The sequence below is a fragment of the Dreissena polymorpha genome, chromosome 12 (genome assembly GCF_020536995.1).
Source record: "Dreissena polymorpha isolate Duluth1 chromosome 12, UMN_Dpol_1.0, whole genome shotgun sequence".
Taxonomy (NCBI): domain Eukaryota; kingdom Metazoa; phylum Mollusca; class Bivalvia; order Myida; family Dreissenidae; genus Dreissena; species Dreissena polymorpha.
Window position 1 is genome coordinate 41,766,978 of NC_068366.1, and position 26,435 is coordinate 41,793,412.

General features: G+C 35.8%; 1 protein-coding gene across 2 annotated transcripts; it reads left to right on the top strand.

The window, feature by feature from the left end:
* Window positions 1–77: 77 nt before the first annotated feature.
* On the top strand, window positions 78–24,747 carry LOC127854193 (PIN2/TERF1-interacting telomerase inhibitor 1-like). Of its 2 annotated transcripts, none has more exons than XM_052389212.1 (6): window positions 78–231; window positions 8,832–8,954; window positions 9,316–9,481; window positions 10,313–10,430; window positions 18,890–19,471; window positions 21,082–24,747. In XM_052389212.1, the coding sequence occupies exons 1-6, from the start codon at window positions 159–161 to the stop codon at window positions 21,433–21,435; spliced, it is 1,416 nt and encodes a 471-aa protein (XP_052245172.1). In that variant the 5' UTR covers window positions 78–158; the 3' UTR covers window positions 21,436–24,747. The 2 variants fall into 2 exon arrangements, with proteins under 2 accessions (XP_052245172.1, XP_052245173.1); XM_052389213.1 differs by having other exon boundaries at window positions 18,890–19,505; window positions 21,082–21,220.
* The last annotated feature ends 1,688 nt before the right edge of the window (window positions 24,748–26,435 follow it).

Here is a 26,435-nt window from a genome sequence, read left to right on the forward strand (position 1 = left end):
TCTATAAACGTTTCGTCTCATGGATTTTAATTGGTTTAAATATAGAAAACTATCCAATCGCAAAACGAAATAGTTTTGCTCCATAGTCTTTACCTCAAGCAGCTTGTCAAAATGATACAAAGACTGACAATTAAGCGTCTGCTGATTTTCACTGCAAAATGGCGATGCTGGCCGAGCCACGACGAAAACAAAAGTTTTCGGTGGATCCCCGTAACATTTCTTGGAGCAATGGTATTTGATAAAAAGTGTTTTTATATATTACAGACATGTAGGACAATCAGCCGAACATTTCTGTACAGTAATAACGCTTTGTTCACAGTCACGAGTAGTCCATACTCCATATAAACGGACTCACAGTCACAGAGCCTGCCCTTTGATAATTTTTGGTATGGCGGCTCTGGCAGTCCATATGCACCTCTTCATAAACATGGGTGCAGATCAGCGCAGCGAATCCGTGCGCTTCACTAAACAGACGTCGTTCGAGAAAAATTGAGGAAAATAATGAATAAACTTCATAAACATGTTAAATTTACCTGAATGGCAACCTACGGATGGTATCCTTTGCATGCACCCTATAAAAACACGACAATGTTTCAACACACTTTTCTTGCTGACATGTTTATGTTTAAATTTGAAACAATGAATTCTGTATCGAATACCACATCATTATCGACTTTATAGGCTGGAGCACATAACCCGACGTGCAAAATATTGGTGTACTGCGACCTAACCAATATAGACCAATTCACGCGTGACGTCACGCTCACCTGCGTGTTTTTATCCGTGCTACTCTGGTAGGCAAAAGAAAGACACGATCAAAGGGGAGATATCGAGCATGATATTTATTGTCACGCTCTATATCTATATTAAATACATTATTTAATATATTTTAATATGTATACCACCATTTTTAGATTTTAGATTTAAACATCCCAAAAGTTGTTGTACTGTACTCAAACAAATAAGAATGAAAACAAACAATAAATAGATCGATTCCATGCACACAGCATACAACAACTTACCACTATGATAATCCATAATCCATCTGTTATTAAGTATGTACAATTGCTGCAACTAAAGAACAGGGTCTGAACTAATAACACTTTGTTTATGTGTTAAGGAATCTTTGAGTATCAGATAAAATTTGTTAAATCGTATAACGTAATTTACCAATTGTTCATCTAATGTACCTCAATATACATTTGACTTATTCATACTCGTGTTTGTTGAAATGTGTTTTCTGGCGCGTATCAATATCAACCACATGACTGTGATGTTGACGAGGTACATTGTGCAAGTCAACTAAAAAAAGTCTTCCAAAACATTGAACTAAATTTTGCAATTATATCATTCTGTAATCTGACCATAGCTGATTACATCAATGCACACATTATAAACTCGGTAGTATTATTGGCAAAATATTTTATTTTTAAATGCAAACAGGCAAACAGGAAAAAAACAACACCATAAATAGATTTTCTTGTGTCCTTTTAATAATATAATTTAACAAGAGGAATTAATCGCGACTACACAAAATAAATTACATATATTGTATATTCGTTGTGCGCTTTTTATGCTCAATGGGTACACCTACCCTAAAAAAAATGTAAATATACTTTGTGACATAGTTTCACCTACCTTAAAGCAACATTTATACACTTTTTCCCTTGTATGTATATATATATATATATATATATAATATAATAAAATATATATCGAAATTGACACTGTTTTAAACATATATTTCACACCATCCATAGTCTTTATAGATGCTATGTACCATAACTAATATCGGGACAAAAGACAACATATATACTACTTTTGTGCTTTTTTAAACATAATATGTTATATACGAAATATATTATTTTGACGATAGAAATAAAAAAGGAAATTACTAAAAATAGTCTTGTCTGTCTGTCTAGGAAAACTAACACTTTGACACATTAAATAAATTAATTTAATTTAATTGGTTTGATTTGATTGTTTGCATCAATCTTAAAATCGTGTTAGCCTTTGTATTCCGGTGTTTAATTGCCCCCTTTGTTCGGCACAAGCCGATTATCTCGTTTTGATCAGATATTGTCCCTACTTAACTAACAGCAAAGTGTCATAAACTACAGCAGGGACCTATACAAACAATAGGTCCCTGACCACAGGTGGTATATGAAAGTCTGGTCATTAAACACAATTGATGATACCACCATGTCTTCTCTTTCTAGTAGTATTGAGCAGTTATTTGGGGTTGAGTAATATACCGCCAAAGTTCAACTGTTCAATAAGATATGCTACATATTGTAAAAAAAAAATAAAGTAATTTGTCCAGTATATATTAACAGAAAATGTACGCTGTGAAGATACTAGCCTGTTTACCGGTAATTTATAACAAAACGTATTCAATAATTGGTAAATGTACATATAATCATTAAACGTATTTAGCGGGTACCGGTTAATTAAAACTACGTCATTCCGTTACCTTGATGCTAATGACTAACGAGTATATATTTTTTTATAGATAAGAATACATGTATTAATTAAACAATATTGACATTAAAAATGCAATATCTTTAACCCTTAAAGCGCTGGAGCTGAATTTTAAAGGCCTTTGCAAACAGTTTGGATCCAGATGAGGAGGATCTCATCAGGATCCAAACTGTTTGCTATTCTGATAGTATTCTTTGAAAAAAATCGAAGAAAATGCTAATTTTAGAAATTCTGCAGACGACATTTAAGCAGACGACAAATTACCCAGCATGCAAAGGGTTAATATTATTTAGGTGTTATGATGTTGTTGTTTATGTTTTCGATATATTGACTAAACACGTGCCGTTATCTATACGACATAATGTTTATCGTAACTGTACCCAGTGCTTTTGCCTACCAGCGCATCGCGCATGCGCGAAAATTCGGAATCAAAACAATAACAATGAATTGGTCTATTGGGTCAATTTTCCAAAACAAAACCTAAGTCAATAAAATCAATTATTTCTTGCTTTAATGGTACCATTTGGATGAGTTTGTGGTTTAGATAGGTTAACTTTAATAAGTTCTTGCAGTTTCAGTGTTCCTTAACCCTTGCATTGTTGATAACATTTTGCACCCATGGACAAGAGAGATCGCATTGCAACTCTAAGCAGCCCATTGGGCTATAAAGCTTAGAGTTGAATTATTGCAACTAATTCACGAGGAACACATGTTTAAGGGAATCCGGATTGTTTCGCCCTAATACATGTTCGTCCCTGAATTGTTTTACCCTAATTCCTGGGTCGTCTCGCCCTAGTTTTTATATATACAGCGATTCTAAGGATTTATCTTTTATATAGTAGCTTGCAGGCTTGACAAAATTGCCGGTCCACCGGTCCTGACAGGCAGATTTCCATTTGGTCCGACAGGTTTAACAAGAATGTCGGTCCTGGCGACCCGCAAAATGTGAAATGAGTGCAAACATATATTTTTTTCAAAGTTGATAATTCGAAGAGCAAACCCCTTTCTACATCATGTAAATGAGTTTGCTCATTGTTTTGATGTTTGCAATAAGTTTGTTACGTACAATTAGCAAATCCGACTGGTTACACAACACCTACTTCAAACTCAGTCGCAAAATAAGCAACTGAGTTCTAACAAAAAAGATCTTGATAGCTTTGACATATTTTTCGAGTAGATAAGGCAGGGCTTAACACTTACTTTTAACACTTACTTTTTTTTCAACTAGCCCATTCGGGCTAGTTAATGCAGAACCTACAAGCCCTGACCAATCTTTCATGTGCCCTGACCCAAGTATTAACAAAATCTTTATATTTATCATTCAACTTGTATTTTCTTGAGCTTTGAGATGCGCAATTATCATTCTTATTAGCTTGCCTCACTAATGCTAATGAATTCATTACTCATTACTTCATCTACTTAAGACATCTATTTGTAATCTTCACGCCATTTGGGGAGAAATTTCCTTGTTGTTTTTTTCCTCATACTTTCTCTTACTTTCCTCCTTCCCTTTTCTTATCTGAGGAACCCCCATCCCCACATGTAAAGCCAAACTTAAACAGCGACATGAAACGTTAGAACTTTTTTACAAAGATTGCCGCAGTTGCCATCTGACAACAAATTTAAAATGAATCTTAGGTGTCGCAAAATAACGTGTTACCGTAGTCGTAAAAATTGTACAGGGTTAACTCTCTACTTAAAGCCGTGATCAACCATTAATATATGTTTTTCTAATTGAATTGCGTAAAAAAGATTGTCAAAACACTTCTAATCGATTAAACAAATGAAAATTATTTAAAATTGATAAATAACTAATAATTTTATAGTAACTTTTTGTTTATGTTGAGTTTCATACCTTCATCAATCCCGGACAATCCTGGGCGATCCCGGCTTTTAGTTTAAAACATATTTTAATCGAGAAAACACGTCACTTCAAGGAAACCAATCAAAAACCGTATCTAGCAGAATTCCCTTTAAAAATAGGTTATGACGTGTTTTACCAAGAAAAGTGCCGGGGATTTTCTGAATTTTCGGCCTCTTTTTGATTGCAATCAGGGGGTTTCAAATCTATTTCGAGTTACGATTTGTTGTTGTTTCCGACTTCACTCTTGGATTTAATTGTCATCTGGTCATACTGTATTAAGATTGTTGTATCTTTGAAAAGCTTATTTAAACTGCAGTTTATTGATATAGAACACATAATCCCGCCCAAAATACACACGACCGGTCGGGCATGTTCCTGGGACATTGGCTAGCCCGGATCTAGGTACAGGCAGTGAATTTCGTTCGGACGTGCCTTAGTGTTAAGCCCTGTAAGGACATTAAAATATGCATTTCTTTATGAAGCATGGCTTTAAAAAGGTTGTTTATTAAATATAAACAATGTTCTAGTGATATCTTTATAACATGCACTCGTCATTGGTTTCCAAAAACGTTATCATTTTACATTGTACAATTAACGTGTTTGTTAACCGCAATTTTATTTTCGATACTTCTTGTTACTTAATTAGTTAACATTGTTTTAATGCCTAAATGGATATAATTGGTCAGTTAAGTATAGTTTAACCAATAAGATGCCCTGTTACATATTTTGTTGGATGATCATCATCCAATATGTTGTTTTTATGTTGTTTTTTTTGGTCCAGCTAAATATTCTGAAATGCCTGTCTTGATGACCGGCATATTTTTTCCAATTTCGCCAAGCCTGAGCTTGTCACAAGCAGAATTCTCACTTCCCTCTGAACTTTAACAACGGTAATTGGGGTTAAAGGGATCTTTTCACGGTTTGGTAAATTGACAAAATTGAAAAAGTTGTTTCAGATTCGCAAATTTTCAGTTTAGTTATTATATTTGTGAGGACACAGTATTACTGAACATTTGCCATCGTCTTATATAGCCATTATATGCATCATTTGACGATTTAAAAACCTAAAAATTATAAAGCGTTGCAACGGGAAACGATTAAATAATTTGGAGCGTTCTGTTGTTGTCGTTTGAATTTGTGAAACTACGAAGATTGCTTATATAACATATAAAATACGCATCTTTTGTATGCTTGGCAGGATAGCTCAGTTGTCTAATGTGTTTTTACTTCAGGATTCCGGGGGTCACTGGTTCGAGCCATGCTGCGGGCTACGTTTTTTTTCCTTTTTTAAATTTTATTTTTGATTTTTTACTAGATTTTAAAATTGAATGTTTACATTTATCAATATAAAGCATTTAATGACAAACTTCAAAACATGCAATATTCTTTGAAAAGGCCCCTTTAAGGGGATAATAAAAAACACATATCTGGCAATCTTCTGTATTGTTTTCTTCAATGTTTGCAATATAATTTGCACACAAAAATGTGCCTTATATTCTATATAGTTTCTAAAGGGCAAACATGTCACCGAAAAGATACATTCAAAACGTACAAAAATCAACATTAAATGAATTCTGCTCCGAGTGTAGACAAGGAACAAGTAATAAAACAAGAAAAAAATATATATCCCCATCGCACATAACAGAGAAAGGCGTAAATAAACTGTTAAGGTCGCCGTGGTGTAATGGATATGGTGTCCAACTAGCGACCGGGAGGTCACGAGTTCGATCCCCACCGCTGGAGCATTCTTTAGATCTCACCCAAAGACACCAAGTACTGGTTCTAGGCCCAGGAAACAGACTTGAGAGCTTTTATATAAGCCTTAGGCTTTCGATGCTATCAAGCTAAAATAAATAGGTTTAAACTAAACTGTTTTCCAGTTTAAACATTTCCAAAGCTTAGGGCCCAGACGTTATCCCAAACCTGGTACTCAAGAATTGCGCAGCTCGAACACTATGGCAAATATAAGGAAAGAACATGTCGGATCAGTGTGGGGACTTATATTACAAACGCACAGTTGCACTTTACTGAAAAAAATACTAATTTGTTTAAAAAAATCATGAAACCTATAGAAAACTCTCACGAATGAGCGGGCTCTCCACTTTATCCCATTAAAACTGGTAAAATATTAAAAAAGACATCCTTAAAAAAAACTCTTAAGTAAACTTGCCAGTTACGGTATCGTTGGACCTCTGAATACATGGCTCCGAGACTTTCTCACAAACCGCAACATGCAAGTTGTTCTAGACGGGGAAAATTACACTTATGCCCATGTCGACTCAGGAGTACCCCAAGGAACCGTCCTCAGCCCACTCTTGTTCCTGTGCCACATCCCCATGTCGACTCAGGAGTACCCCAAGGAACCGTCCTCGCCCCACTCTTGTTCCTGTGCCACATCCCCATGTCGACTCAGGAGTACCCCAAGGAACCGTCCTCGGCCCACTCTTGTTCCTGTGCCACATCCCCATATCAACTCAGGAGTACCCCAAGGAACCGTCCTCGCCCCACTCTTGTTCCTGTGCCACATCCCCATGTCGACTCAGGAGTACCCCAAGGAACCGTCCTCGGCCCACTCTTGTTCCTGTGCCACATCAAAGACCTCCCTGACTCAGTCAAGTTACAAGTATGACTCTTTGCTGACCATTGCCCCCTGTACAGGCCCATACAAAACATTCAAGACCACATAGCCCAAGACGATCTGAAAGCGATGGAAATCTGGACATATTCATGGGGAATGCGTTTTAACGCCAAGAAATGTTATATTCTGAGTGTTAACAACCGCTCATCACACTTCTATGAACTAGATAAGCACATCCTCCAACAAGTAGAAGAAAATCCATACCTTTAGGTGTTACCATCTCTGCCAATCTAAATTGGGACACAGACATCAACAAAATAGTTAAAAAAGCTAATTGTTCCCTAGGATTCATACGAAAAAACCTGAAAAACTGCCTTATCACCTGCAGAAAAACAGCATTCTTAGCTCTAGTCCGATCAACACTTTAGTACAGCTCCATAGTATGGGACCCTCATCTAGACAAGCATATTGACAAAATCGAGCGCATCCAGAGACAAGCAGCTAGATTCATTACAGGGGATTACCACTCACGGGATGAAGGCTGTGACAAGTCCATGCTCAATAAACTGGAACTTCAAAGTCTACAGCACAGACGAAAAACGAACCGACTCACCACCAGTACAAAGAAGTCAGGGGGAAGATGCCAGCCTCACCTTGTCATGACAAATTAACACTATCAAGAAATAAACATAACGTTAAACCAAAGCCATTTAATGACTACCAAGCTTCTTACATTCTAGACAACCAAGTGACTGATAATTCTGTGTTTTAAAACTTTTGTATGTAAAACTGATCAATTTAAAAACTCATTTTTTCAAAGAACTGTGTTTGATTGGAACAAACTTTAGGCATTGTTGTAAGCGCGACCACCGGTTTCAAGTCTGCGTGGACAGATCCACAGTTGGATTAATCTCTCTCCCGTTGCAACCTATGCCTTACAATGCCCTGCAATGTATCAATTCAGATTCAGAAGGAAACAATTATTGTTACTCCATTCACTGCACATTTCTAAAACAAAAGATTGTGTTGAGTTACTAACATCAACAACAAGAAATTACACATATGTGTAGCACATCAGAAATTCAAACCAATATACATAATATGTTTAGTAAATGGTGAAAATACTTTTGGTTATTCTTATTTTATTTTTTTAAATATCAAAAAAAAATAAGACTCCATTTTGTAGTTTATAACTTCATTCATGTATTTCCAACCAAAACTTTCTCTTTTCAAGGTCCATGTGGTATTGTATATAGACCAGTTGACATGAACGTGCATCTGCAAAGTTTTGAATTTGGCTCTTTTCAATATGAATTTTAATGCTAAAAAATTATTGTGTGATATAAATTTATGGAATATAACAAGAAAATAAGCACCTTTCTGAAGTCTTGAACTTTAAACATTGGTGTGAAAACTGAAATTCACACAAATGTTTAAAGCTTTAGATTTCAGAAATGTATGATGTTTGATGAAGAAGGAAATCCAACTTTGACTATAAAAAACGTTTATTAAGAAATGTATCATTAAGTATGACTGACATATAACCATAATAGTATTTTTCTTTGAATTCAAACCTCCTCTAAAGTTTTAAAGTAAATTCTTAATAAAATGTTTACCATTTTCTACACAATTTAACTTTCACCATCATCAACACAGATGAACAATCACAATGGTCTATGACTCCGACATTAGATTGGACTTAGAAATGTTCTGTATTATAACTGTTTTCCGGAGGTTTTATATGCAACACTTTCAGATATTGAGCTGATTTTTGGTACATGCGTCTCGACTGGTCTATATACAGTTCTTATTGTATTGATTGAATCACATCTGATGAAAAATTATGTTGTTTTATAAATATTTAATAGTGATGATGATCTGTTAATGCCTTTTGATATTTGGTTTTAGATGACGGAAAAATTGGCCAAAAATTGATGGAAAAAATGGGTTGGTCCAAAGGGAAAGGCTTAGGGGCCAATGAAGATGGTAAAACAGAGCATGTTGCTGTTAATGTAAAGAATGACACCAGAGGTAGGTGATCACTGTATTTATATATTGGTTAATTGCTTAAATCTGTTTGCACTGAACATATTTTTTCCAATTAATGAACTATTTATTTGTAAATTCTTATGGTTAAGCAAGTAAAATTTACAAGATTTATTGTTCCAGAGGAGTCCTTAATTGGAAGAAGAAAAAAGTCTTTCTTATTCTTTGTGAATAAAATATGTTTGAAATAAATAATTACATTGGTTAAGTGTTGAAAAATCAAGAAAGTGTGTAGCCAACATTTAAATAAATTCCAGAAAATATGAAAATGTGTTAAAAACTATTTAACTATTTCTTTACATACACTCTCTTTATTTAAATGAAAACCGATTTGGCTTATTTTTAGGTGTTGGATGCTCCAAGAATCATGCTGACAACTGGATCGCTCACCAGGATGATTTTAACAGTCTTCTGGCATCTCTAAACCAGGAGAACAACTCAACCCCAAATAGTGATGTTGAAAAGGTGATCAGTTTGGAACACAAGTCAAAAACAGCTAAAGGGAGACTGCAGTAAGTTTCCGTTACTTTAAGTTGGTTAATATTTCAATGCCAAGTATTTTATTGTTTAATCGATGGCAATGACTATAAATATATGACTTACAACAATTTATACTGAAAAACAGTGTATGTTAGTTTCTTGTTGAGTCGTCAGTTCTTTTTGAGTCGTGGTTATTGAGATCGCATGAAGTCACGTGATAGAATTATCACACACCATGCAGTCGTTCAGAAAAAAGTTTTCACACAGTCACCATTGTTTTTCTCATCAAAAATGTGACAAAAACAGGTCAATATTTTAATTCATCAGAACTCAATACGTTCTTATCAAATATTTCCTCTTATATGTACAGTTTATATAGTGTTCCTTAGTATTTGTTTTGTTTATTCATCAGTATTTTCAATACTAACTCATCTGTTGATTTTTTCTCTCAAGGAATTAAACTCTTCTGCAATGTCAGTGTTAAGGCTGTTAATGGTATGCAAATCTTGAAATTGGAATAGCCAATCAGAATCGATGGTTCATTAAGAACCTAATGCCAAGACAACGGTTTGAATCTATCAACACAATCAATTATTTATTATTATAACAGATGATAAACATTTGAAAAGAAAGCTATAAATATGAAGACCAAAGGTAAATTATTATGTTTGAAATGATTCATAGTCATATCTTCATAAAATACTTGTGATGTAAAAAATTACCCATGACTCAACACTCATATAAGTAGCATAGATAAATTTTAAATGACACATGCTATTTTACATTTAAATTTTGCATATTTAGATATTATTGTAGTGCAAAACTGAGGCAATCATTTTTCATAGCCCATTGTGTTTTTGCAGTTATCAGAAGTTTACAAAAGGCAAAGATCTTTCCTTGAAGTCTGGTCAGGACCTTGATTGTGTATTTGGCAAGAGGAAATCACATTCAGGAAGCAATACTCCTCTACCAGGCTCAGAGGTAAGGCTCCTTTGAGTTGTAGGAACTTGCCCCTGAAATAATATGTAGTGATGTAAACAAATGGAAATGTGTGATTATCCCCACGCTTTTTGAAAAAAAGGTGGGGATATTGTGGTTATCTCCGCCGTCCGTCCGTCTGTCTGTCCGTCCGTCCTGGCCACTATCTCCTCCTACACTAAAAGCACTAGAACCTTGAAACTTACACACATGGTAGCTATGAGCATATGTGCGACCCTGCACTATTTGGAATTTTGATCTGACCCCTGGGTCAAAAGTTATAGCGGTTGGGGTGGGGCCGCGTCAGAAATTATCACTCATTTTTTTAGGTTATTTTACATTTACTTCTTTATTTCTACACCGATTCACTTCAAATTGATACTGGACCTCTCTTATGACAATACGGTCAATCTCAACCATGCATGGCCCCATTCCCAACCCTGGGGCGCCCCGCCCACATAGGCCACACCCACCAAAAATTTCCATTTACTATAATTTTTTCATTTCTACACGGATTCACTTCAAATTGATACTGAACTTTTGTTATGACATTAGGGTCAATCTCAACTATGCATGGCCCCAATCCCAACCCTGGGGCGCCCGCCCACATAGGCCACACCCACCAAAAAATTCCATTTACTATAATTTTTTCATTTCTACACGGATTCACTTCAAATTGATACTGAACTTCTCTTATGACATTAGGGTCAATCTCAACTATGCATGGCCCCATAACCAACCCTGGGGCCCCGCCCACATAGACCACACCCACCCAAAATTGCCTTTACAATAATTTCTTCTTTTCTACACCGATTCACTTCAAATTGATACTGAACTTCTCTTATGACATTAGGGTCAATCTGAACTATGCATGGCCCCATTACCAACCCTGGGGCGCCCCGCCCACATAGACCACACCCACCCAAAATTGCCTTTTTAGCCGGATTTTTTTCGAAAAAATCTCGGCTTATAGATTGATGTTGTCGGGCGGGCGGGGCGGGCGGGCGGGCGGGCGGGGTGGCGGCGTGCTCGAAAATGTTAAAGTTCTTATTTCATGGTATAACTTTGGTATGCTTGGACCTAGAGTCTTCAAACTTGACATGAAGGTTGGCCAGGATTAACAGATGACCACTGGTCATTTCAAGGTCATTCATTTGAAGGTCAAGGTCACTGTGACCTTCAATATAAAAAATGTTAAAGTTGTTATAACTTTGGTATGCTTGGACCTAGAGTCTTGAAACTTGACATGAAGGTTGGCCATAACTAGTTAGTAACCACTGGTCATTTCAAGGTCATTCATTTGAAGGTCAAGGTCACTGTGACCTTGAATGTAAAAATGTTAAAGTTCTTATTTCATGGTATAACTTTGGTATGCTTGGACCTAGAGTCTTCAAACTTGACATGAAGGTTGGCCAGGATTAACAGATGACCACTGGTCATTTCAAGGTCATTTATTTGAAGGTCAAGGTCACTGTGACCTTCAATATAAAAAATGTTAAAGTTGTTATAACTTTGGTATGCTTGGACCTAGAGTCTTGAAACTTGACATGAAGGTTGGCCATAACTAGTTAGTAACCACTGGTCATTTCAAGGTCATTCATTTGAAGGTCAAGGTCACTGTGACCTTGAATGTAAAAATGTTAAAGTTCTTATTTCATGGTATAACTTTGGTATGCTTGGACCTAGAGTCTTCAAACTTGACATGAAGGTTGGCCAGGATTAACAGATGACCACTGGTCATTTCAAGGTCATTCATTTGAAGGTGAAGGTCACTGTGACCTTCAATATAAAAATGTTAAAGTTGTTATAACTTTGGTATGCTTGGACCTAGAGTCTTGAAACTTGACATGAAGGTTGGCCAGAACTAGTAAGTAACCACTGGACATTTCAAGGTCATTCATTTGAAGGTCAAGGTCACTGTGACCTTGAATGTAAAAATGTTAAAGTTGTTATAACTTTGGTAAGCTTGGACCTAGAGTCTTGAAACTTGACATGAAGGTTGGCCAGAACTAGTAAGTAACCACTGGACATTTCAAGGTCATTCATTTGAAGGTCAAGGTCACTGTGACCTTGAATGTAAAAATGTTAAAGTTCTTATTTCATGTTATAACTTTGGTATGCTTGTACCTAGAGTCTTCAAACTTGAAATAAAGATTGGCCAGTACTAGAAGATGACCACTGGTCATTTCAATGTCATTCATTTGAAGGTCAAGGTCACTGTGACCTTAAATGTTAAAATGTTAAAATTGTTATAACTTTGGTATGCTTGGACATAGAGTCTTCAAACTTGACATGAAGGTTTGCAAGCACACTTAGATGACCACTGGTCATTTCAAGGTCATTCATTCTAAGGTCAAGGTCACTGTGACCTTGAATGTAAAAATGTTAAAGTTCTTATAACTTTGGTAGGTAAAAATGTTAAAGTTCTTATTCCATGTTATAACTTTGGTATGCTTGTACCTAGAGTCTTCAAACTTGACATAAAGGTTGGCCAGTACTAGAAGATCACCACTGCTCATTTCAATGTCATTCATTTGAAGGTCAAGGTCACTGTGACCTTCAATGTTAAAATGTTAAAATTGTTATAACTTTGGTATGCTTGGACCTAGAATCTCAAACTTGACGTAAAGGTTTGCAAGCACACTTCAGGGTTCGACACTAAGGCACGTCCGACAGACATTGTCTAGTAAGATCGGTGGTCGGGCTAGTAAAACTGCCGGCTAACTTGTCCGACTGGTCGTACATAAATAAAAAAAAATGTATACTGATTCAAAATATTTTTAAATAACTGCTGTGAAAACCTTTACTTTTAATGTGTAAAATTACTCTTGTATCCGTTATTTACATTAAAACAAAACTAGTATATTTAAATAAACGGGAAGCATTCACATGATTCATCGCTATTTTAGACACAAAGGAGAGCTTCCTGCAGAAATTGTTTGTTTCAATTGGTCAAGTTGTCATGAATATTAATGATTTTCTGCAGTGTCGTAAAACTGTAGGGCATGATTTTACAACTTCTATCGAAAAGCGGTATTGTCAATGTAAACTTTTTTGCGTAGCAGACAAGATAATGTAATTTAAAGAATGGCTTTGTTCAAGTTCGGATTTTTGTCCGACAAATCAGTTAATACAAAAGAATCCGACGCTTAACTGACACAAAACGTAAATATAAAGAAACACAAAAACGTCAATTTTATCATAGATGGAAAATCGATTCAGTTCCCATGGCTTGAATTTGACGAAGAAAAGCAAAAAAGGGTTATTTTATTGTTTTACTATATGCATAAAAAAATCTGGTGTTCACTGATTATTTACTGATAAATCCTGATTAAACAGTTACATGACACAATTGTGTTCATTTGCTATGTCATTTATGGTCTAGTAAACATCAGGTTCGGGCTAGTACATTTTAAGAGGAGCTGGTCCGACGGTCTTGCTGTTAAAAAAAGTTAATGTCGAACCCTGCACTTAGATGACCACTGGTCATTTCAAGGTCATTCATTTCAATGTCATTCATTTGAAGGTCAAGGTCACTGTGAACTTAAATGTTAAAATGTTAAAATTGTTGTAACTTTGGTATGCTTGGACCTAGAATCTCAAACTTGACGTAAAGGTTTGCAAGCACACTTAGATGACCACTGGTAATTTCAAGGTCATTCATTTGAAGGTCGAGGTCACTGTGACCTTGGATGTAAATATGTTAAAGTTGTTAATGCTTTGGTATGCTTAGACCTAGAGTCTTCAAACTTGATATGAAGGTTGGCCAGAACTAGTAGATGACCACTGGTCATTTTAAGGTCAAGGTCACCGTGACCTTGAATGTAAAAATGTTAAAATTCTTATTTCATGGTATAACTTTCTTATGCTTGGACTTACAGTCTTCAAACTGGACATGAAGGTTGGCCAGCACTAGTAGATGACAATTGGTCATTTTAAGGTCATTGAAGGTCAAGGTCACTGTGACCTTGAATGTTAAAAATTAAAAGTTGTTTTAACTTTCGTATGCTTGGACATGGACTTTGCCATGACTAACAGATGACCACTGCTCATGCCTTGAAAAGTACTTACATTTCATTTTGACCTTTGAACAATATTTCAGTAATTTAAGTATTGCATTGACAAAAACACGAAAGGTACTTTCCTGTCATTTAAATCAAAAATCCGGCTTCAATGCGGTCATCTCCGACCGCGGAACTCTTGTACTATAATTTCTTTATTTCTACACCGATTCACTTCAAATTGATACTGAACCTCTCTTATGACAATACGGTCAATCTCAACTATGTATGGCCCCATTACCAACCCTGGGGCCCCGCCCACATAGACCACACCCGCCCAAAATTGCCTTTTACTATAATTTCTTCATTTCTACACCGATTCACTTCAAATTGATACTGAACTTCTCTTATGACAATACGGTCAATCTCAACTATGCACGGCACAATTACCAACCCTGGGGCGCCCTGACCACATATGTCACACCCACCCAAAATTGCCTTTTACTATAACTTCTTCATTTCTACACCAATTCACTTCTAATTGATGATGAACTTCTCTTATGACAATACGGTCAATCTCTGCTATGCATGGCCCCATTACCAACCCTGGGGCACACCTAGGTCAAACATTCGGCGTGGGGATACGCGTCGGCCTCTTCCGCGCCATTTCTAGTTCTGTTATGATTTGTGGAGCAATACACTGCAACTCTGTTTTATTGCAGTCCATTATATCGCGATGTCCAAAATATGGTGAGCCTGTGGTAGATCCCATTTTTTAACCCGCTTTAATTTTCTGTGTAATACGACATTCATAAATCAAGTATGGTTCAGATTGTTACGTAGCCATATCTTGGGAGTGCTTTGGTGGATTTCATTAAAACTTGTTATGAGTATATACATGTATATGGATAAGAGGATGATGCATGCCAAATGGCATTGTACACCATCGGTTAATGACGGAGTTATGGCCCTTTGTATCTTGAAAAAATGCTTTTTTGTGTGTCCGGAGCCATATCTTGGATATTGTTCTGGTGTTGTCCGTCGGTCCGTCTGTCTTTCCGTCCGTCCGACACTTTTGTGTCCGGAGCCATATCTTGGAAGTGCTTGGGCGTATTTCATTTAAACTTGGTATGAGTATATATATATGGATAAGAGGATGATGCAAGCCAAATGGCATTGTACACCATCAGTTAATAATGGAGTTATGGCCCTTTGTATCTTAAACAAATGCTTTTTTGTGTACGTAGCCATATCTTGGAAGTGCTTTGGTGGATTTCATTAAAACTTGGTATGAGTATGAACATGTATATGGATAAGAGGCTGTTGCATGCCAAATGGCATTGTACACCATCGGATAATGACGGAGTTATGGCCCTTTGTATCTTGAAAAATGCTTTTTTTGTGTGTCCGGAGCCATATCTTGGAAGTGCTTTGACGGATTTTATTGAAACTTGGTATATGAGTATATATATGGATAAGAGGATGATGCATATTGGAATTGTCCATCCGTCCAGAAATTTTTTGTGTCCAGAAGTATATTGGCGGGGGATATCAATTCAATGAATTTGCTTGTTTGCCTTAATTGCAAATTACATTATTCTTTTGTAATGTGAAAAACAAAACACCCACTTGTCCAACATAAAAGATAATTACAAGTGTCACCTATCACAAAGTTCTCTATTGAATTTACTTTGAACTGACATCATGTCAGCTGTCTTTTTCTTCTTGGTAATTGTATCCACCAATCAGAGTACAGGCGGCAGAATACACACAGTCCCCTCATGAAGGTGTATACAATAACTATAAATGTCACAGATCAATACTGACCTATGTAAACAACATAAGCACGTTAAATACAGCATATACAATATGCTTTTAATTTAGAAGAACTGTTGCACAGTTTTTTGCACTACCAAACTATCCAAAATTAAAGACCTTAGACTGAGTTGCCTCCCATGGGCTTAGAAGTTTTTATTCGAAATTCAAATATTTAAGCCCATGCTTTTCATAAGAAAGAATGATGTGATATTGTACATGAGGTCAAATTTTTGCATTCTTATAATCAATACAAGTAATTTACAGGAAATACACAAGCAGTATTTATTTGTGGCTAGATTTTGTCATCTTTTGTGAACAATACAAATTGGCAATGCTTTTCAGATAACAAATTTTATTATACGCATTTTAAAATACTTATATGGAGTAATGTTTTCATTTCATACATATGTATAACACATTTTATAATGATATAAGGTAGGCAAATAGCGAGTTTTTACATTGACAAACTATAATTATCCATGAATGACCTTGCCAGATATATCCTGATCACGATCTTAAGACCCTGTGAACCGCGATATATTGGAGTTGCAGTGTACATGGACCATATTTTGCATCCATTCATTATAAAACAGTAATATTTTGCAGCACATTGTCAGTAAAAAAAACTCCAATGCAGCTATACAGTCACTGTTGTATGATCCTCAGCAAAAGTGCACAGTTATAATTTTTAGCTCATCTATTTTTTGAAGAAAAAAAAGAGCTATTGTCATCACCTTGGCGTTGGGGTCTGGTTAAGTTTTGCGTTTTGGTCCACTTTTCTCATAAAGTATCAATGCTATTGCATTCAAACTTGGTAAACTTACTTACTACAGGCTGTCAAGCTGTCATACTTTTTCCTACTTTTTCCTACTTTTTCATCAGGATCCTACTTTTTCTTATTTTTTTACCAAATTTCCTACTTTTCCTACTTTTTCATTTTCAATGGAGAAAAACAATATTTTTTAAAGAGTTTATTTAGTAAACTTGCAGGATAAATGAATCTATGGCATGACTGTATCCCTGTTAAGGTGCATTCATCTAAATGAGACCTAACAACCCATGCTGACTGTCTGCTAGCACCTCTTCAAGAAGCATAGATATTTATGCCCCCCTTCGAAGAAGAGGGGGTATATTGCTTTGCACATGTCGGTCGGTCCGTCCACCAGGTGGTTTCGGGATGATAACTCAAGAACTCTTGGGCCTATGATCATGAAACTTCATAGGTACATTTATCATGACTTGCAGATGACCCCTATTGATTTTGAGGTCACAAGGTCAAAGATCAAGGTCACGGTGACCCGAAATAGTAAAATGGTTTCCAGATGATAACTCAAGAACGCATACACCTAGGATCATAAAACTTCATAGGTAGATTGATCATGACTCGCAGATGACCCCTATTGATTTTGAGGTCACTAGGTCAAAGGTCAAGGTCACGGTGACCCGAAATAGTAAAATGGTTTCCGGATGATAACTCAAGAACACATACGCCTAGGATCATGAAACTTCATTGTTAGATAGATCATGACTCGCAGATGACCCCTATTGATTTTGAGGTCACTAGGTCAAAGGTCAAGGTCATGGTGACCCTAAATAGTAAAATGGTTTTCGGATGATAACTCAAGAACGCATATGCCTAGGATCATGAAACTTCATAGATAGATTGATCATGACTCGCAGATGACTCCTATTGATTTTGAGGTCATAAGGTCAAAGGTCAAGGTCACGGTGACCCGAAATAGTAAAATGGTTTTCGGATGATAACTCAAGAACGCATTTGCCTAGGATCATTAAACTTCATAGGTAGATTGATCATGACTTGCAGATGACCCCTATTGATTTTGAGGTCACTAGGTCAAAGGTCAAGGTCACGGTAACCCGAAAAAGTATAATGATTTTCGGATGATAACTCAAGAACACATATGCCTAGGATCATGAAACTTCATAGGTATATTGATCATGACTGGCAGATGACCCTTTTGATTTTCAGATTACTAGGTCAAAGGTCAAGGTCACGGTGACCCGAAATAGTCAAATGGTTTCCTGATGATAACTCAAGAACGCTTACGCCTAAGATCATGAAACTTCATAGGTACATTGATCATAACTCGCAGATGACCCATATTGATTTTCAGGTCACTAGGTAAAAGGTCAAGATCACGGTGACCCGAAACATTAAAATTGTTTCCGGATGATAACTCAAGAACGCTTACGCCTAGGATCATGACACTTCATAGGTACATTGATCATGACTCGCAGATGACCCCTATTGATTTTCAGGTCACTAGGTCAAAGGTCAAGGTCACAGTGACAAAAAACGCATTCACACAATGGCTGCCACTACAACGGACAGCCCATATGGGGGGGCATGCATGTTTTACAAACAGCCCTTGTTTGCATTTTGTTTGCATTTTTGAAAGATAATGTAATAAATGTTCACACCTCCACACTACACTCCCCCCCCTCCACTCCTACCCTCCCTCCTTTGTGATTGAAATTGAGATAGGTCCCTTCACCTTTAAAAAGAAAAATAGATGAGCGGTCTGCACCCGCAAGGCGGTGCTCTTGTTATAATTTTGTTATTTACTGCATGTTTGTATAAAAATAATGTACTCACGCTACAGAAATTATTTATTGTAACAGTCGGGATCTGAGGATGATGATAAATTGCACGGAATTCAAACCGTTACCAGCACTGATAGCATACAAGACTACTTCAAGAAGAAGATGGCAGATAGAAAGAACCGCCTCGAGAATGAAAGTAAATCAGCTGTACCTGGTAATCAGAATAACATATCTGATAATGACTTTGAGGAAAATGCACATGGTTTAGTTTGCATCAAACAGGAACAGGAAACAGTTGATATTTTCAAAACAAAAATGTCTAAGAAAAAGAAGTCTAAGAAGTCAAAAGATTGTTTGATGAATTCTAATCTAAATGAGGCAGTCATTGAAACAATAGTCGATGGTGAATCAGAACCTTCTACTGAACCAGTTAAAAAACCCAAAAAGAAAACAAAGCGTAAAAAAGAAGAAATAAAGAACGAGATAACAGACATATCTTGTGACAATGTTAAAGAGGAATTTGATGCTAGTGCTGAAGGAAAAGTTAAAAAGAAATCAAAGAAACGAAAAAAGGAGAAGTGTAAAAAAAGTGATGGCAGTGATGTAAAGTTTGTCATTGGATGTGAGGTGGATGATGATGGTGATCAACCAATTAAAAAGGTGAAAAACAGAAGAATACATAACTAAACATTGCGTAAGAGACATAGTTTACCTTTTAGTGCTCATGGGCTTTTTGCAAATACTTAAAAATATGCCCATAGATGCTAAAATTGAAATTGTTTGCTTTATTTAATCAGTTCATTACAGCAGTAAAGTTACTGAGCCAAAATCTTTAGTTTTATTTCCATACATTTTCTGAATATTAATTAAGAACAATTGAGAACTTCAACTTGTCAGACCATTAATAGTCTGAATGTGAAAAATATGTCGTTTCTAACATGATAACATACATGTATATATTTGTGTAGTTGAAATACTGCTTATATTTATACTAAGGGTGCTCATGCAGGAGTCTGTATAATCTGTTTATCTAGTTTCATGTTTGAGTACAGTTTTCTGACTGTCTGGCTGGATTTAAAAATTAAAATTGTTTGATACAATGTACACATGTGTGACCCTCTACCAAATAGATTCATTAACAAATTTAATTGGTCCAAACATTTTGTCATGGGGCATTGCATATTCCTGTTCAGAAATATAACTTAGGTAACTTTGAAAATTGTCTTCCATAACCAATCAGATACTGTGGGGTTTCTTCTATTGCTATTTACTTCACATGAGCTTAAGATGCTGGGGCCCGTCTTATCAAACATCGTACGACATTCTCACCTTACGATGCAATTTTCGAAGCGCCATATATAAGTAACCGTCACATTTATTATTACTTTTGTTGAACATTTCCATTCATTTCCAAAGAAGCTGTCAAATATCCATTATATTTGAAACATACAGATCATAATCACTTATATTTTAAAATTACAAAATGCAGTCGTAAGTTAACACTGTCGCACGATCTTTGATAAGACGGACCCCTGGTTGTGAGCTTTTGTGATCAACTGTTGTCAGTCGTCCGTCATGCGTCTATTTTTACCTTGTGACCACTCTATAGAGGCCATATTTTTTGTTGGAACTTCATGAAACTTGGTCAGGACATTTTTCCCAATTGTATCTAAGCTGATTATGAAACTGGGTCACCTGAGGTAAAAAACTAGGTCACTAGGTTCAACTAAAGTGAAAGCTGGTTAAAACTCTGTAAGTCACTTGTGTAGTCCTTTTTTAATATAAGACTTGAACTAAATTGTGTTCTTATGTTATCTCAGGCAATAATGAAAATAGTTTCAGTCTGTGGAAAAACATGGCCACTAGGAGCAGTTTTCCTGATATGGCTATTATAAAATCTTGTTACGGGCGGGGGGCAGATTTCCAGTTTGTCACAAAGTTAGTATACGGATTTCAAAATTTAAAGCTATAAAAATTGAAGGTTCTTATTTAATTTGTTTTAGTGACATTTGATAGCCAACGCCATTTTCAGTCAGTAATATTGACCTACAAGTTTCATATCTCCGATACACATTGAAGAATTTTTGTAAAATTGCTATAATGTTAAGGTCGTTCAGAAGGTATGCACATGTTGTGCTGGCTCTAAGTCAATGTGAAGCTTAAAGGTAAAATGCATTACGTTCCATTCTTAGCTTACTGAGATAATCTATGAATGCCCAAAGTGTTTGCAACAACACAAAGTTGTATATTTATTGTTATTTGTATTTCAGAAGCATACAATGGAAACAAATGGTGAATCATCGCTTCTTGTTCAAACTGATGAGGACCGCCAGGAAAATAATAAAGAAGCATCTGAGATTTTCAATATTGAGAGCGGAGAAGATTTGAGTTCTGGAAAATGTGATACAAATACTCAAAAATCATATGTGAATACTCCAGCATCTGATGGAAAAAATAGTACAAAAAACAGGCGTAAGCCAAAAAGGCAGAGATTTAAGAGACCTTTGTCAGGCAAAAAGTGTAATATTGGATTCCCGGGAGCAAATCTAGACAGTATTCATGGTTATGTTGGCTTTTTATGCCCCCTACCGGGATCAATGTCATCCTTCAAGGTCAAAGGTTAAAAAAAAAATTCTCAGGGAAGTAACAAGCATTAAAGGGAGATAATTTATATTTATCATTTGGCAGAAACAGATAATTTTTACAAGGGAAGTAATATTTTTTATTATATCCCTTTAAAAAATATTACTTCCCTTGTAAAAAGTATCTGTACCTGCCAAATGATAAAAAAAATCAAAGCGGGACATTGTGTTTCTGACAAACACATTTTTTCTTATAAGTTGTGAAGCTAATTAAAGGGACCTTTTCACATTTGGTAAATTGACAAAATAAAACAAAAATGTTGCAGATTTGCAAATTTTCGTTGTAGTTGTGATATTTGTGAGGAAACAGTAATACTGAACATTTACCATGTTAAAAATATCCATAATATGTATCTTTTGACGATTTAAAAACCTAAAAATTAGAAAGCGCTGCAACGCAAAACGATTGAATAATTTGGAGAGTTCTGTTGTCGTTACATTTTATGACACTACGAGGATTGCTTATATAAAGTATAAAATACATCACTCATTGTATGAGCACGGATGGCAGAGTTGTGTAAGCATTAGACTTTTACTCCAGGGGTCAGTGGTTTCGAGCCCAGTGGAGGGTTACTTTTTGTTTTTCTTTAATTTTATTATTGTTTTTACTGGAGATATTTAGATAGAATGTTAACATATATCAATATAAAGCATGACAAACTTCAATTTATGCCAAACTCTGTGAAAAGATCCCTTTAAAGAATTAATGTTTAAGATTTAACATAGGTAATACAAATAAAATATTGACGATGGAATCTAATGAATTATTTTGTTATTTCTAATGTATTGGTTGGCATTGATTTTTAAGATATTTCTAACAAATTTTGATTTTATCAAACCCGTCTAATGTACAATTTCCCCTTTTCCCTTTATTATTCTATTTACATCATTCTGTGGTGTATCTCTTACTGGCTTTTTGACATGTGAAGTTCCGCTGTGCAAAGCCAGTTGTTTACCCATGAAAACACATACCAATTAGGCTTGCTCTTAATATCTCTTAATTTCTAAATCTACAGACCGACAATTTAGATGTAGATGCTCATTTTATTATGTATAGACGTATAGTATTAGAAATTTCATGTACTTGTAATTTTCATTGTATTTGCTCTTTTACAGCTTATTGTTTGTTTTTATGCCCCCGAAAGAGGGCACATAGTGATCGCACTGTCCGTCTGTTTGTCTGTCACTCTTTGCGTTTAGGTTTCGAAAAATTCTCATAACTTCTATGTCCCTTCAGAAGTTCAGATGTAACATTCATGTTTGGTATGCATGTGTATATGGACAAGGCCTTTTCATACGCACACAAATTCTGACCCCTTTGACCTTGAACTTAGGGTCCACATTTAGGTTTAAAAAAATGGCTTGAGGTTTCGAAAAATGCTAATAATTTCTTTCAAAGCGTTTATGGGGGGGGGGGGGGGCATATGTCATCCTATGGAGACAGCTCTTGTTGCCTCTAGGACTTCTTAGCACAAGAAACCTCAACAAATATGTCCCTTGTTGATCATGTTACAGTATTTTTGTTAGATGTATTCTATGCAAAGCTATGGTATATATAGTAATGATGACTTGTACATGTTTTAATTTAATAGAAACTTTGCAGTGAGATAGTTGTTATTTTCATCTATGTAAATCTGAATATTAAAGGTTGCTTATTTTCTTAGTTTTGAATTGAAGAAAAACTGCTGAGTAACATATGAATACTGGTCTTAACCCTTTGCATGCTGGGAAATTTGTCGTCTGCTAAAATGTTGTCTGCTAAATTTCTAAAATTAGCATTTTCTTCGATTTTTTTCAAAAAATACTATCAGAATAGCAAACGGTTTGGATCCTGATGAGAAGCCACGTTCTGTGGCGTCTCATCTGGATCCAAACTGTTTGCACAGGACTTCAAAATTCGGTTCCCGCAATGAAAGAGTTAATACCTGTCGTCACAATTCATGTAGCATGTTCTTGTCAAAATACCTATACAATGTATTTAAATTAATATACTTGTTGCATATTAATATATTATTGTTGCATTATATTTATTACACTTGTTCTCATGCACCGAAATTGATGCATTTGAAAGTTTTGGAATTGCAGTTGCAAATGTATATTTCTCATGAGCAAACCTGTCCAAATTGTATTGTAGAAAGTTGCCAACATATCGTCGCTGTCGTTCTTAAACCTTGTAGCTCCAAAAATTAAAAAAAAATCATCTTTTTCGAATATATGAAGTCTGGCGCATGTTTTGGGCAATATCTCGTAGCTCTACCCCAATCAGAGCCCTTGAAAAAGCCACATGACAAAATGTTGAAGCTTGATTGTTGGCTTTTTTGTCAGGAGAAAAGTCGTTGCAATTATTGGTACATCATTTTATCTATAGGATAGGTACGTCATTTTGTTTGGACAAATTTTACAAAAACGTTTTTATATTTGCAGCTACGAGGTCTCCTATCAGGATGAATTGTTGTACCTCATAAAAATGACAAAACTGTGGTGACGAAATATTGAAGCTACCATTTCTGAATATCAGTATGACTTAACAGTATGACTTACGCGTCTACGGCTTATACTGTATTTTGCAGCTTCATTTGTTTGGTATTTTTACAGAATTTCACTTTGTTAAACATCGTTATAAAACAATGCGACGTTTTTTTTCTCCTGACAAGTTGGCATTTTGAAGGTGTGAGGTTTGAGAACGACAGCGACGATATGTGAAGATCATTGTAAGCTATACTGACAATGTAATGTAGCTTTCGTTCAATCAAGCTGTATTATAACCTGTGAAGTATATATGTCAATAGAATCGCAATGACCTTGTACTTAGGAAGATGGCAACTTCATAGGGTAAAATTAGTGCAAAACTCAACTCTCACATGAACATCAAGCACTTGAGTACAAACTCCATCAATGTATTGACTATGTGTTGCAATCTCCACTAGAAAGGTAAGATCTCTGATCATGATAAACACGTAGCTCAGTTGGTAGAGCTCTGAACTTCCAACCAGAAGATCGAGGGTTGGATTCCCCTGCCCAGCCACACCACCACTGTAGACATTGGTCATGAACCTGCCCAGCCACACAACCACTGTAGACATTGGTCATGAGCCTGCCCAGCCACACCACCAGTGTAGACATTGGTCATGATAGGCTTTCTACTTCCACTCCCCTCTTCTTGATAAAACAAGTTTGGCAGTTGTCAGTCACTGGCAATAGATTTTGCACTAGGCAAATCAGCAAACCCAGTAAGTGCAAGTAGGTTATCAAACGACTTATATGACAAAAACTGTAATAAATTTGCTAAAAACCTATTTGTCTTCTTCGAAGATACCTTTGAGTAAGAGTTTTTTGCTGGCAGTATGCTTTTGTGGTGAACATTTTCGTTTTGAATTCTTGGAAAAATCTGTGATCCATGTTGGTGATGAAGGGAAATGTATTGAACACTTACATGACTTTAAATGTAATCTTAACCTTTGATCAAGGCACACATTTTGCCTATTATGTAAAATACTGACTTTAGCTAGGTATAAGACGATGTGGTTGTACAATATCCTTTTGAATGACGACGTCCTGATTTGGAGCTGAAAAAGGGTTGCATAGCAACAGCATGCATATGTAAGACAAAGCAAGTGGGCATATATTTGTTATATTTATTGCACATTTATATTATATATAGTGTTATAATAGTAAACATGTAAACTTATAATTTAACATTCAAAACAGAAACAATAATGCCACATGACTGCACATTGGTCAGTCTGTGTTGTGTAGATAAAATTGCATTAAACAAAACGTACTCGTAAGGCAAACTTGCTCTACTCTCTCCCAGCACCTTGCACTGACTAGTATAGAGATTAAGTTATACATGGGGTTATTAAATAATTATGAACACTAATATGCTTAAGACAAAGTCCCAAATTTATGTTTGTTTGATTTTGATGCAATTGCACTGAATTTGTCTGACACTTGACAATTATGCTAAAATATGACAATCATATGTGATGTTTGATTGCAGGTTCTAATGCAACATTTTCCCATTAAAGCCACACACCTTGAAATGAAATACATGGCATAGTAAATTTAAGTATAAATAAGAAACATATTTTATCTATGCCAATTCGAAAATATCTGGTGGTTACAAGGTAGAAATCCGTCGTTTTTGCGCTAAAAAATCATTGCGTATGGGGAAGTGGATGTTTACACCTAGAAATCCTACTTCCAGTTGTAAAATCAATAAATACACATTTTGGGACAAAATGATGTTTTTAAAATCAAAACATTGCATACATACAACACCATTTCAATAATGAAAATTCATTCAATAAGAGACATTCGATTTTTGAAGAAAAGAAGTAAAATGTAAAAACTCAAAAATATATAATTAAACAAAACGCAAAATTAAACAAGAGGGCCAAGTTGGCCCTAGTTCGCTCACCTGAGGAGTCGGCTCATTCAATTGTTACCAAATGCCAAACTTGACCTAGATATTGTCCAGACAAACATCCTAGTCAAGTTTCATCATTATTTCATCTGCGAGTCATGATCAATTTACCTATAAAGTCATGATCCTAGGCGTAAGCATTCTTAAGTTATCATCCGGAAACCATTTTTCTAAGTTGAGTCACTGTGACCTTGACAAACATTGTGTGAATAGGTTTTTTGGCACTGTGACCTTGACCTTTGACCTAGTGACCTGATAATCAATAGGGGTCATCTGCGAGTCATGATCAATATACCTATTAAGTTTCATGAACCTAGGCATAAGCGTTCTTGAGTTATCATCCAGAAACCATTTTACTATTTCAGGTCACCGTGACCTTTGACCTAGTGACCTGAAAATCAATAGGGGTCATCTTCGAATCATGATCAATGTACCTATGAAGTTTCATGATCCTAGGCCTAAGCGTTCTTGAGTTATCATCCGGAAACCATTTTACTATTTCGGGTCATCGTGACCTTGACCATTGACCTAGTGACCTGAAAATCAATAGGGGTCA